This window comes from Strongylocentrotus purpuratus, unplaced genomic scaffold (genome assembly GCF_000002235.5).
Source record: "Strongylocentrotus purpuratus isolate Spur 01 unplaced genomic scaffold, Spur_5.0 spur5_scaffold_3, whole genome shotgun sequence".
Lineage (NCBI taxonomy): Eukaryota > Metazoa > Echinodermata > Echinoidea > Camarodonta > Strongylocentrotidae > Strongylocentrotus > Strongylocentrotus purpuratus.
Window position 1 is genome coordinate 16731077 of NW_022145609.1, and position 15116 is coordinate 16746192.

At 37.4% G+C, this 15116-nt stretch overlaps 1 protein-coding gene across 1 annotated transcript in view; it reads left to right on the forward strand.

Annotated features, from left to right (window-relative positions):
- The first annotated feature begins 14988 nt into the window (after positions 1-14988).
- The window catches only part of LOC763491 (protein O-linked-mannose beta-1,2-N-acetylglucosaminyltransferase 1), a 48431-nt gene continuing 48303 nt past the window's right edge, over positions 14989-15116 (forward strand). The window contains exon 1 of the mRNA XM_030995669.1: positions 14989-15096. Within this exon, the coding sequence (XP_030851529.1) occupies positions 15003-15096 (94 nt within the window). The 5' untranslated portion in view covers positions 14989-15002. The remainder of the gene's footprint in view (positions 15097-15116) is intronic.

Sequence of the window (15116 nt, forward strand, 5' to 3'; positions counted from 1 at the left end):
ATGATATTTAGACATTGAACAAGGGTATGAAAGAAAGAGAAAGCTCAGACAGATAAGATTTAAATGAGGTACATGTAATAGAGAAGAGAGATCGAGAAAGAGAGCGAACGAGAAAGAGAGCGATTAGCAGAGAAAAAGAGAAAGAGATGAAAATATGAAAGAGAGAGAGAGAGAGAGGGACAGAGATGATGTTGAACATGTATTTGAATAACAAACTTAAAACAAAATTTGAAAAAGAAGAAGAGAGAGAGAGAGAGAGAGAGAGCGCGAGAGAGGAGAAGAAGAAGTAAAGAAAGGGAGAGAGTGAGTGAGTAACTGAACGCGGAGAGCTGGCAAGCAATTTTGGTGATTGTATATTTGTCTCGTTTAGCTGCCTGCGGCCCGGTATATTTATTGAGTACGTAACAAAAGTGCGTAGGAGTCAAAAGAATCATCATTTAGATAGGAACGTACATATCCTGCCTCCCAGGGGGTGAGAATATTTATCACATCCCGGCAGGATGGGAAGATTGAAAGGGTTTCTAAAATGACCAAGTTAAAACTTTCGGTTATATTGTTTTCCACAGAGAGTTCATTAACTTTTACAAATGTAACGATAAAAGGAGTATGATGTTGATTGATTGTTTTAAGAAGTTCATATCGTCTGTAGAGAGTCGGGAAGGGAGTTAACTTGTTTACTTAAAGAGAAGGTTGAATCCTGGGGAGAGGTGAAAAATTATTTGTGAGCGTTTTCATTAATATTATGCTAGTGTGGAAGAACATCAGAGCAAAATTGTTCCCTGAAAAGCATGCAGAGCTCTGCATGGCTCTTCAAATGTCTTCATATACTAAATACAACATGTAACAGCTTGAAAATGAGAACCACATTTTTACACCACATGTTTGTGTAGTCCCATATACATCTTTCTGTGTACAGTGCTTGTTACTTTTACGAAGACTGGGCCAAATCTCTTATCATTTTGATGATTCCAGAACCTTGCAGTTCACACCAGTACTTATATGCTACATGATCAACTTTTTCTGATCGATTCCAAACCGTTTCTTTCACAATGCAATCGCATTACAGAACTCAACTTTACATAATGTTTACATCTTTCTAGATCTCAATGGACGATAAATGAAATGAAATCAGGAGACACCCATTTAATCATTTAAAATAATGTCTTATCACAGAAGAAAGTCAATTAAGTAAGGTAGTTTAGACAGATGATGAGAACTTGGAGGACATTGACTCTAATTGAAATGCTTTCAGTTAGCACCCTTCTCTCCTATAGTAGACAATGCTACAAATGATGCGACAAATTGTACCTATTTTCTAATATGTTTTCCAGTATTTGCGTGAAAGCCAGGTGACGGGCTATTTCCGAGCTTGGTTATTGTGAGGGAAGGGTAGATATCCTATGTTGCACTATTTGAGAAGTTCATATGGATTGCTTTACAGACAGGGCTTGCCTCATATTGCAGTTCTGACTTTCCTTTTCAATTTTAATGTTGGGCCATCCTTGAATGTTTCAACCTTGTTTTTATATTGAGTTGCCCTCATGCAGATTTTGCCATCATTTGATTCATCATTATTGCAGTTTGTGACTTCAAAGAACATGTTTAAGAAAATGAACTTTATTAATTGTATATGACAAATTTATTTCTGAGTCAGAAGTTAGACAGTTGTTTCATTTACTAATATTAATGCCTGTCTGCACTAGTTTGGCCATGAGGGATTAGACCTCCCTGCATGGTCACTGACAGGTGGTTATCTCATCAAATCAGCTCTCACTTAACATAAGACAAAGGGCATCATGGGGGACCAACTGGTACTGCTTAGGCATTGGTGGCTATATAGAGGGCGCAAGTAGCTACAAGTAGTGAAGTCCTGCTTTACAAATGTTAGGTAAAATGTATGTAGTATTGGTTTGTGAATCAGAGAAAGTATGATATTTCTCAATCAGTAAGACGTCAGAGAGAGGAAAACAAGATGTTTTTCTTCACCTCTGTCTAAGTTGATATAGATATCCCTGGAGATAAGTTAGCTAATATCAAGAAATCTTGACTTCTTGAAGAAGAATATTGGATCGGAAAAGAAAGATGATCTGATCTGAAATGTCAACGGCCAAGAGTGACTGGAATTATTTCATATAGCTGGGAATCAGAGCTTCGGTGAGTGGGAGATATTGAAACTGTGCGTCTTGATAATGAAATTAGTCGATGCAGGTCCCTCGCTGTACTTGGAAAGTCCTGAATGGTGGATTAGATTCCCACAGAGGGTATTTTAGCTTTCTTTCTTCATTTTTGCAGAGCGGGAAGGGCATTAACTCATCAATTTACAAAGAGCTATGACCATTCTGGCTCTTAGCGGACAGTAAGATTTTGCTTTGTCCTCAAAAGAACTGTGAAAGAAGTAAAGATCGAACTTGTGATGGATTAACTTTTGCGTTTGTCGGGATGAAATGAAACTTTTGAACTCTATTGCATTTCTTCGTGATTTATCCAGAGGATAGAATCAGAAATCGTGCCACTAAGGTATTGAAGCAATTGGAAGTTAAGAGGCAGCAATTCCCTACTCAAAGCTGATGAAGATGTTACAGCAAGGAGTTACGAAATAGCTCTGTGGTATTTGGTAAATTGCTTTTAGAATTGAAATTTTCGAACCACGTGTATGAGAATTGCCAAGTATGTTATATGACAATTGTCTTTAGCTTTAGCTTTGTAAGTGCTCCTATCAGAAGCATTTTGGTGGTAAAAAATCCAAATTTAAGTGGTTTGATAGAATTATTCAATACATTGTTTTGATCTTCCGGGTTATCTTACTGCTTCAAAGCAAAACAAAGAAAAAAAGTTTAATAGGTACCTTTAATAAAAAGTACTGTAGCCTGTAATTAAAGTAGGGGATTAAATGAAAAACGTACAGGGGAGGGTGCGTTGACACTTTTTTGTTTCTCTGACTAAAAGGCAGTGGCCCGGTCGTCCAGAAGTGTTGTTTAAACAGTACCTTTGATAAAAGTAACGTTTAATTAAAGTTAGGGATAAAACAAAAGAGGGGAAGGGTGCGTTGACACTTGTTTGTTTCTCTGACTATGGTAGAAGGCAGTTGCCCTGTTCCTCTTGGGGTGTCGTTTGAATGGTACCTTTGATAAAAGTAACGATTAATTAAAGTAAGGGATTAAATGGAAAACGTAAGGGGGAGGGTGCGTTGACACTTTTTTGTTTCTCTGACTGGAAGGCAGTGGCCCTGTTCGTCTGGAGGTGTTGTTTAAACGATACCTTTAATAAAAGTAACATTTAATTAAAGTTCGGGATTCAACGAACAACAGCGAGGGTGCGTTGACACTTTTTTGTTTCTCTGTCTAGAAGGCAGTGGCCCTGTTCGTCCCGAGGTGTTGTTTTTTCTGGTGGATCTCTCGCTGTAAATGTCACGCAAGATTGTGTTTGGCTCCCCCGCGGGATGGTGGGGGCTGCTCGGCCAGCATGGCTCACTGAGGATGTATGAATGATGTCAAACTAAGCCGGTATACGTGCTGGGAGATTCGAGAGATCCAATCGTCATCGTGTCTGACATATTCCCATTGAGTGCAAGGATTTCCTTTGCATTAATGTGTGCTAGAAAGTACAGGTACATCACGCTGTATACATTTAAAGATAGAAATATGACTTGTTTTAATACAGTGAAACCCTAAATACAATGCAATAATTCCAACGTGGAGGGTAAGGATTAAAACTGTGGGGATGATTATGTTGGAAGTGCAGATGTTAGGTTATTTTTCTAAAAAAGATAATAGAATAGTGAGGGACAAACAGGTTGTCTCACAAAACAGAATTGTATTTTTGAAGATAATATTTGGGAGCATTTTTATTACTTTCCTGTCGTTTGAATTTGAATTTAAATTGAAACCTGTATACAACATGTGAGCAAATATTAACTTTTTCATCTGAAAATGAATAAAGGTATTTGAAATTATACAACAAATCAGGATGGAGTAGAGATGGTCATAATTTAGTTTTAAGTCCTTAAATTAGAGAGCTACCGAGAAGAAGGAAAAAATTCTGGAATTCTAGCTTTCATATTAATTTTTGTCATTTTGGAATAGATTCTGTGTCAAAATTTGGAGTGTTACACCAGGCGCAGTATGACTTCTTTGTCAATACTCACTTCACCTCAGATAGATTCTAGAGCATTAGAGATTTAGGAAAATTTAGGAACTGATTGGTACAGAGAGCCGACTAAAAGGGCACTAAACAGCAGGCTAGCTGGCTGAGGTGATCTTCAACAGGGAAGTAAACATCTGCCGCCAAGTTTGTCAGGCCAATAAATCGAAGGCGAGACAAGCTTATTGACAAAGTTATTGCCTTAATTGCAGCAGGAGAAGTTCTGAATCCTACCCTGGTTTGTGCATCCACATTTCATTTGTCATGGAATGTATTAACTTTATTTTTTCGGGGGGGGTCGTGGACGTTTCCTTTGCAATATTGTTTCTAATGCTCTGCCTTGCTTTCCCGTTCTGACTCAACCTCTCTGTTTCATGCTGTACATGACTCTTTTTTCTTCTTCTGTGATTCCTATCCATTAATTCAACTAAATTTTTTGCTTCTACATGTACTTGTAGATCTATTCTTCATCAAATTGTGATCATTGACCTATTTCTACCACTTTAAACTGGTGATTCAGTGATTTTTCATGTTGAGGTCTCTCATACTCTCTTTGCTTATAAAATTCATTGAGTCAGGTTTCTTTCACCATCTATTTGTCTCCACTAAGAAGGAGGGCGGGGCAAACGTTATTAACTTAGTATCGGCAGGTATTTCTGACATCTTCCTTTTGTCATGCTTTGGCTGTTTTTCTCATCAACGACTTCGGCTCTGTTTCGGAATTTCGCTCGTGACTGGAGGGTTTGCGGCTCTTCTAATTAGTCTCTCTAATTCGGCTAGAAGTCAAACACCCTTTCCACTTTCTCTATCACTCTCTATTTTCCTTATCCTAATATGTCACATTTGGTCCCTCACTCTCTCTATTATCCTTCCTTCTTATGTGTTTTTCCTTTCTCATTCTTCATTTCTCTCGCCTCTCTGCTTCTTAGTTGGTTTCTTTCTCTTCTTCTTCCCCCGTTTCTCTGTATTTTGTCTAACTTTCTCAGTCTCACTCTCTCTGCCTCTCTAATATTGCATAATCCTGGCAAACTATATCTCTTTCTCCCTAGTTTCATCCCTCTGTCTTTCTCTCTACCACTCCCCTCTCTCTCTCTCTCTTGCTCTCCTTCTCTTCCTCTGTCCTTCAACCCCTCTTGGGAAGCCCGACATTTACAAAGCAAATCCGAAGTGTCAGGTTATTGAATTGGATCAATTTGAGCTGGGATCGAGCTTAAGAGAGGCGCAGAGTATCTTGAACCTGGTTGCCGTCTCTCCTGACAATTCTTCTCGTCTGGATAGTCCATTCATTTATCTCATTGGACATGACTCATGTGACGGAGTCCAGAACTCACATAGTGGTCTGTAAACATTGGAAAGAATCACACAATTGGCAACATCATAAGATGGTCAGTGAGCTCGATAGAGGTTCCATAGGACTTAGAAATCATGATATCATTAATAATGTTTTTTATACTTTATTAGGAGGTACCGGTAGTCTGTAAAGGATGAGGGAAAGAAGTTTCTAAACAATTACTTTATCAACTATGCTCTTGTTGCTGTGTGATACAGGATATTATGGAATAACTTTTGTTTTTTAGGGCCCAATGCAAACTGAAATATTTTGATTGCTCCAAACTAACAATTCAAATAAAAACCATTTTGGGAGGTACAATACTGAGTCAAATGACTGAATCTTCTCTTTTGGCTCATTAGTTGTCCAACATTTCACGTGTGTAACCGAATGATCTTGATTCTGAAGCTTCCACAATATTGAGACCTGTATATTTCATGAAAAATATTCAATATTCTATACTAATAAATAAATTCATACTTCATTATATTTATAAATCATAGGTTATTTTAATACCAAAGCAAAAATAGGAAAATGCACAGTCTTGGCCTAATATGAACTGAACATGAACTCTGCAAAAGCCATACTGCATGTACCGTACCTTTCAAGAAGGACTTGAATGACTTTCTTCTCCCCTGGATATCTCTCTTCTGTTGGCTAACTGGTTGGGATCACCTTGAAATGTGTAAAGATCAACTTGACAGCCCTAGCCAGCCAGACCTCCTCCATCCATCTCTCTCTCTTTCCATCCATCCACCTAATGTTCTATTCAGACTTGCATAGAAAACGTAGTTAAGAACCATTTCAATCATCATATAGTGGAAGGGACTTGCACACTGAGCAATAACATTGTATAAAGAAATATTGTAAAAAAGAAACTAGTTTTGAAGAGGTCAGATAAGCCCCGCCCAGAAATACAGTTTGCACATCTTTTGTAGAAAGTCAGAACGTTGTTAAGTCTGAGTAAAAGTGTATGAGTCAAGGACCTTGTGGCTCGGAACAGAGTTGATAAGACGTTCAGATGAGAACAGCACCCTGATTTTTATCAAGTTTTCTTTCAAAATGATGTTCCAACTTTTATTTTTATTATTTTTTTTAAAATTTTTTATTTTTTTATTGGGTACTCAAAAATAACATATAAGCCAACTGGCTGATTACAATCATGTACAGGAATGTGAAATGACAAAAAACATCATATCGTCCACTACAACTCAAATATAAACTTTTTAAAATGATGTTCCAACTTGCGTTTCGATATATGATAATCTTTTACACAACATTCGGACTAGAAAGAAATTTATTACTTTTCGTATAGCTATACAACAATAACAATTTAGGTAGTCTGAATGGGGGGGGGGTTGAGGAAGGGCTGTGCCTAAGGGGTAGAGCAGAATGAAAGTATATCAACTGCTTTGCTAGTGTAATGGAATCCCAATTACACAACAATTAATTGAATGGTATCATGCACCTGCCGTTTTCACCTTTCGGCGGGTGGGAGGCTCGGAAATGACAAATTAGCGGGAGATACGCGCCTAAAAGGTCAAATTATGTTGGGAGGTGCGTAAGTCGTGGTATGCACCGTTGATTGTCTGTGGTGTCTCTATTTAAGGGTGACATTATATTTTAGTATGTTGAAAGCCAGAAGGGTGTTAACTACATTATGCAAAGTCAAATGAAATTCTACTTCTCAAGTTGTCCCTTTCTTTATGTATGTGGCACACTCTACTCACCATCAGAAGGACGTTAACTCTATGCAAACTAGTATATAATTTAATGCCCTTCTGGCTCTAAACAGAAGGTAAATCCCATATATATTTCTCTATGTGCTTTATACAATTTACATACTGTCTCTACTCTCTTCAGAGACAGAGGGGCATTTCTCTGTTTTAATTTATGCAGACATAATGCCCTTGTTACCATTTACAGACATACAGTCTGTTTGCAGTCGCAAAGTGTTAACTCATATACCTTCACACACAGAGTTAACATCCTTGTGGCTCCAAGAAGTAAATAACAGTCGGTTGTACCGTCAGCATGTTGGCTAATCTTTTTGTCTTTCCATGATTTATGAGGGATAAAAGTACTACTTTCACTTCACAATTAGGGTACCTATAGTTTTGGCATGCCCAATAATTCCTTGGTATGGGGAAAAGTGTGTCTAGTTGTATAAAAAATGTATTTAAAAAAATTGCATAAAATCAGAGGTTTGTTGACCTAGGAGAAAACAAAAGTGCAATGTTTTATTGAAGGGAAAAAACTCTCAGAGATGGAACATGTTATCAATTATATATTGACCACTGTTTATTGATCAATATATTCTAAATTGATTTGATAAAGGGGAAAAGTATTGGATAGAAAGTATGTTTTCCAATCAAACTGAAAGAGATGAGATTGGGGTTAAAAGAACTATTTGAGAAAAATACAATGATAGAATAGAAAGAGAGAGAGAGCGAGGGAGGGGTGGGAGAGTGAGAGAGAGAGAGAGAAAGAGAGAGAGTGTGAGAGAGAGAAAAAGAGATAGTGACCTTGTACCAAGTAGATGCATAAGGAAAAAGAGGGAGAGATAATGCAAGATAGATGTGATATGGGAGAAGCAGAGAAAGAGTTGACAGAGAGAGGAGAAATTGATAAATATAGTTTGTCATGCCAATATGTTCCAAAATTGAGGTGAGATATTTGAAAGGTCAGGCATGTGAGGTATTAGGGAACGTTCGGCGTCAGTTCTACCTACCCCTGGCTTGCCCATGGCTTGCCTGGATATGCTCAATCTAAATGTTCTTCTGTTCGCCTAATATCATACAAGCAGGGTGTCGCCAGCCTTTTCTATGCCAATGAAATCCAATTTGTTTTAAAGTGTCTGGGAGACAATTACAAATGGAAAAAGGAAATATGAGTTATTGAGAGAGCGTATATGGTATTGAAAAAACACCTAAATTTGTGATTTTTCATCAGCAGTGGATATGAACTCATTGAATTACAAATCTCTGATTACACTTTGATTTAGATAATGAATCAAAATCAGTGACTTTGCAAATTTGTATCAAAATTAAAAATTAAAATGATTTGCATGTATTTTGAATGATTTGAACCGCGAATTAGGCGTATATGGAACCATGCTTTAAACCTCTCACTTCGAGGATACTATCCTCAAAGTCAGGATAGTGTTGGGCAAGATACAGTGATGAATCAATGCATTTGATCCGATTCTTGGAACTCACTTGTGATTCCACAAGATTAGATAACTATTGTCACTTGAGAGCTAGAGCCTTAGAGGGGCATTACTTTTATCATTTGCACAAGGTTACAGATTTCTGAGTTCTGGTAAATATACCGGAGCTCAAGACTAGCCCTTCTGATGATACATGAATATACCAATGAAGTTCTCTCTCCCCCCCCCCCTCACAATGCATTCACATGAATATTATAACTTGCAGTACTAATAAAACAGTGAAATGTTTAAGGAGTAACTTCCATATTTCTACATCTTTTGCAGTGCTCTCTTTAACTTTTGAGCTCACCCAAGCTTAATTGGTCTCACCTTCTTCCTCCCTCCCACTGGTATCATAAGAAAAGAATGTTGAGCTATACATGTACCTCAAAACATTGAAGGCTATTAATAGACCTCATTCTACTTGAGTGGCTTTGCCAATCCTAAGTGATTGAAGTAAATCCTTACTAGGCCGATAATTGCCCAATCAATTAAGATAAAGGTTTATCTAGGTGCCTGATCTAATCTGTTTCACATGTTTTTATATAGCTTCACAACCTTGCATGGTCCTTTACCTAGCCCATTTAGGTGAGCAGAATATGACCTACGGTGTAGAAGATGATAATAAGTGTTTTGTCCTCTAAAATATTGAAAAGAGATAGAGAATAGGGTTTGAAAAGAATCATTTGAAGGTAATCGCATTAGATTTTAGAGAAATATTTTAAGTACAAGTACATGTTGGAGTTAAAAGTAACACATCTCTTTTAGGATTAAAAATGTGAGAAATTGAAGATTATCCGTAATTTGGATTGTGGGCTTGAAGCCCTAGTTTGTACAAGGGTTCTAAAATCTAAATCCTTTGGGTAGTTTGATATGTCTCTATTTTTTGTTATTGGATTGATGTCCAATGTCACGTATTTTAGACAGTTACTGTTACAGGGAATAAAGACATTGTTACCCCATAGAGGGCTCAAATGAAACCTTAGGAAACCATTTCAGTGTTGACCAGACTTTGTGGCACTGTTTCACAAGTGCAATGCACATGTAAAAGTGAGTGAGGAGAGGGAGAGATGGATGGAGGAAGGGAGAGAGGAAGGGAGGGGGTGAGAGAGTGGTAAAGAAATCCTCACAGAGGATTTGGTATACTGTCATACCTATCGAAAATGAACAAATTAAGTTTTACATTTTTTTCATGATTTGAATTTCCTTTTGATAGACAGTTACTTCCATGAAATCTTAACAATCTAAAATTTAGAACATTGTACAAAAATAAAATCAAGGGGGGGGGGGGCTGGAATCATGTAGATTTTTCTGAATTTCTCCAGCTTTCCATGCATATACTCATAGAACATTGCATGATTCTTTTATTTCTTATTTAAGCTTTACCTCAAGTATACTTCACCTTTGGAAATGAAGAGGGAAGTCAAACAAACCAAGCCATTGCTAATCAAAACTTAAGTCTCTCATCAGATTGGGAGCAACAGATTGAAATTTTGTCACCCACGACTAATGTTAATGGAATAACATTCTGCAGCTTCACTGTGTGTATTTAAAGGAGGGTCGGAGGGGAGGGGATAGAAACGATGGGGGAGGGGGATAGGGGTGCAACTGTAATCAGTATTAGTGGAATACACTCCAATCTTTCCCCTGGCGTGTAGGAGCAATCTGCAGGCTGACACGCCTCGCTGGATCTGTTTTGTCGCAATCGGCTTTGATCAGTCCCCTCGCTTAAATGTCTAAATCCAGGAGACATCCCCCTTGATACAAAACCCTTCTCTGATGACGGGCAGAGATATGATATTTGGCGCTCTGCCGGAGCCTCCAGCAATTAGAATAATAGCAAGGAGTGCTTCCAGTGGATGCGAGGGGGCAGGGATGAATCGTGACAGTTTGTTTAAATAGGACTCATCTTTTCTGTTTCCTCTCTTGGAGAGGGTTGAAGTGATTTGTAAGACTCTTAAGGCAAGGTCTTTTGATAGTAATAGAATCTAGCCAGTGAAAATTCTATTCATGTATTTCAAATATACTATAGATAGTGAGAAGTATAGTAATTTCATTGACTACCACAATTTTGGAAGATTGTAATGTATCGTCTGTTTGAAGCCAGAAGGGCGTTATTTTTTAACACATAATTAATGCCTTTCTGGCTCTGGACAGGTGTTAAGGTGTGCTAAATATAATTAAACCAAAACAATAAATTATAACATACTTTAAAAAATTAACCACTCTTTTTTAAAAGTAATTTAGCCCTTTGCCATTTAAAGCCCCACTGTCCTACTTGTAGCTACTTGCTCCCTCTATATAGAAAACTTCCCCAATCGGTGCCTGTTGGTCCCCCATGATCCTCTTTTTCTTATGTTAGTTGAGAGCTGAGTTTAATGAGATAGCCACCTGTAAATGACCTTGCTGTGTGGTCTAATTCCTTCTGGCCCAGTAGTATTGACGGTCTTTAAGAGTAAGATAACTTAATATGTGCAAGGTACCAATAGAATACTCAAAACCATATATTCATATACCTGTCACAACATTCATTTGTAATATTATTGGCATATGTATAAATAACGCAATTATGTTTATGCAATTACTTGATTATTTCTCTACCCATTATAAATTGATATCCTTTCCCAATGCCTGTTTTCCTACTTACCGAGCCATCAGTGCATGTGAAGGCATTCCGAAGTCAGGAAAATGATGAGGAAAACAGCGATTCTGTTCTTCCTATCGCACACTGTTTCATCATTAAACGCCTCGTTCGTTAACAATAGATGACTAATAGGCACGTAATAGACAAACCAGACCCCCATTCATAAATGCTCAAGTTCAATCAGCACAGCCGTTTTTCCTATTAAGATTTCATATGGGAAACTGCACGTGCCTGGCATATTTTGGGGGTAAAAAAAAAAGTATGAGGCACAATTGATGGAGTAGACTGTAGACTGTACATTGTATATTCAAAGGTGAATTGTGTATACTTATTCAATTTAAATGTAATATGACACAAAATGAAGTTGAATGTCATTGAATGGGCCCTTCAGATGTGATATATGTGCTACATAAAAACAAAAATAGACTATTTATATCAACTATGGTATCATATAAATAAAAATAAGACTATTTCTATCAATTAAGATATCAAATAAACAAAAATAGAATATTTCTATCAATTATGATTTCACAAAAAATGAAGTCAAATGAAATTGAAAGGGCCCTACAGATTTGAACATAATGTGATATGTGCTTCATAAAAAGAAAAGTAGAATATTTTAATCTATTGTGATTATTGGTTAAGCTATATTGTCGCTTGAGAGCCAGAAAGTTGTTAGCTCTTATGATATGAGCAAAGGCCTTTGTGACTACCAGCAGGTTATATGTACATTTTAAAAGGAAAGTGGTTATTCTTAAGATACGAGTCCAAATGCATATTTGATTTATTTCCGTTCTGGGCTTGGATCGTTTCCAGTATCAATTTATATCCTCAAGTGGTTTTTAGAATATTCATGTTTTTCTATACCAGTATAACCCTCTTCCAATACGGCTAGGATGAATTAAATAAGCGAGGATTCAATTTGTTTGTTCTGTAGTACAGGTGAACAGGATAATCTGGAGTCCACCGTATACCTCCATCATTGCAGTCCCAAGTTTACCCTGAACAGGTCACCTTCCTGCCCTGAATCCATATCCATTATTTACCATAGAGCCCCCATCATCAGCAGCCTTGTGTGAAATTGAAAACCGAGCTGCAAGGTAGCGAGTGATAAATTGTCACCAAAATGCCCCATTTTGTAACACCATACTCGCGTCAATTACACAACGGTATGCATTTGACGAGAAGATGGGAATTGAATCATTTCGGATGGTTTCGGGAAACGTGGAGTTGACTGGAATAGATCCACAAGGGTGTAATTTATGTTTTGTGTGGATATTTATTTCTCAATCCATACTAGTAATTTTAGGTGTTGAAAGATGATATAAGGAATGTGTGTGTAATAAAAGTTGAACTTTTATTATGATTATTATTATGATTATGTGATGATTATTATCTATGTCAAGCCATTATGTATGGAAATTATTTATTTAATTATTTGTATATGATATATGGATGTTCTGTATATGATGAAATTTGTTTTGAAAATAAAGAACCCTGTGGAAGGGGAAAAAATATTTTTAAAAAAAAATAAAAAAAAAGTTGAACTTGTCATTCTCCTTTAACCCACAATGGAAAAATCAGGTGAAAATACATTTGTTAATGATTTTCAATCTTCTGATTTAATACAGTTCAAAGCATATTATCCACTAGTAGAGTTATCTATTATACTTTGAGAAAAACAAAAAATATTAAATAAAAGGTTATTTAAAAGTTCCTGTCTCCTTTCATGTAAACATGTCTCTCTCATTATTTCTCTTATTCGTTTTCCATCTCTCTCTTTTGCTGTGACTTACTTTGCTGTCTGTCCTGTTGTTGCTTCCTAACTTCTGCCATATTCTCCTCCCCTCTTCTTCTCTTCCTTGACTCTGTCTATCTGATTTCCAACCCTCTTCCATCTCCATTTCTTTCCTGTATATCTTATTCTTGAAATGTTCTAAAAGCCACAAGCATTATCATAGTTTTCAGATCGTAAGATGGGCTTATTATTTCATGAATATGTTACACTAAGATGATCCACCGCAAATCTTTGCCTGGAAGCATGTATAAATCATGATATAAGATGACATTTATTAGAAATCTAGATGAATATGGGTTTATCGCAGCCCGAGATTTCAATTTCTCGGCAAGTTCGGTGTCGCTGCCTCGAGATGTTTTTCTTGGAGTGCGAATTATTCAAGGTTTGGATATGCAGGGGCAAATAATACGCTGCGGCGTGGATTTACGATATATGAAATGCAAGACTTGGCAATATTGCTCTGGTTATTGATGCAATATGAAGGGTTCTGTTTGCTCTGAACTTCTCTCAGGTTTAAAATAAGCTCCAGGGAATGCGTGGATCCGTTTTTATGTTTTTGTTCCCTTTCGTTCAAAGTTGGATATGAATTGTGATGATTTCAAGCAAGATGTTTATTTTGGAACAGTGAATTCCTCGAAGTTTGGTCTCTGAAATGTCCTTTTTTGTTTGTTCTTCTTTGTTGTTGCAGTTTTCTATTTCTCTCTTTGTCTGTGTCTCTCTTTATCTTTTAACTCCTTCTATCCACTCTCTATTTTCTGTTGTTGCCATTTACCTTTCATGTTTGTATGGGATTTGTCCTTCTGTTTTGTCTGACGGTTTTCTTCTGTGCCTAGCTTTTCTGATTATGTTATCCTGTCTCTCCATGGTCACAGTCTGTCTGTATTTTTCTTTCTCTTTCTCCGTCTCTCTCTTCCTCTATCTCTCCCCCTCTCCTATCTCCCTCTCTCCTTTCTCCCCCTCTCTTCTCCTCTCCTCTCAATCCCTCCTGTCTCACCCTCACCTCTACCCCCTCACTCTCTCTCCCCATCTCTCTCCTTCTGTAGCTTTTTATCTCTTTCTCCCTCATCCTCTGTCAATATCAGGAACTAACCATCATCTTAACTAACCCCCCCCCCCCCCCCATCCCCACCCCATCATCCCCACACTCTCAGCCAGCATGTCATTCAATGCCTTGAATGACATTTACAGTAGCTTGGTTAGCTTGTGTTCATTAATCCCTGTTTTCTGTTGAAACCAAGTGAGGTAAGAAGGAGGTCTCGTCAGTGAGTGAGCCAGGCATGTAGAACAGAGCGAAAGGGATGAGATAGTGAAGAGAGATGTAATGATGACCTACAATGGGGCATGGAGAAATTATATATATGCTGTACTTTTAGACTGGAAGTTAATTGCTTCTTCTGTTCTCAATGAAGTGAAATGCATAGTTTTTGTTCTACAGTCATTTCTGATTTTTTGTGCTGTATCAAGAATATTCTGATTGATGAATCAGTAAAAAGGGGTGCATGTCAGAGATAAAAAGTAACAAGATGTATGAGAGAGAGAGAGAGAGAAAGAAGTAAGGTTTAAGAGAGGGAAGGGGGACCTCAGATGGGGAGGGTGGAGGGAGGAAAGATGAAGGGAGGGGTGGGTATGGGAGAGGGAATAGAGAGAGAGAGAGAGATGGAGAAAGACAGATAGAGAATATGACAGCAGGTGATTTACAAAATGTATGTATCAACAAGTGATCTGCAGATTGAAAAGAATTATGATTTTTCTGTTTAAATAAGTCTGGCATTCAATTTATGTTATAAACTCGCTCTGTGTTATTTCTATATTTTATGCAGATTCCTGAAAAGTGGCACAATCTTAATCATATGCTAATTTTTTTATTTTCTTCCTTTTATAGATGGTTCTTCTAGCTGTACTACTGGTCACAGTACTAATCAACATATTATTCATCGCAGATACCGGCAGAAAACTAAGAGAAGCTCAAATGGAAGGTAAGTAACATTCAATTTGT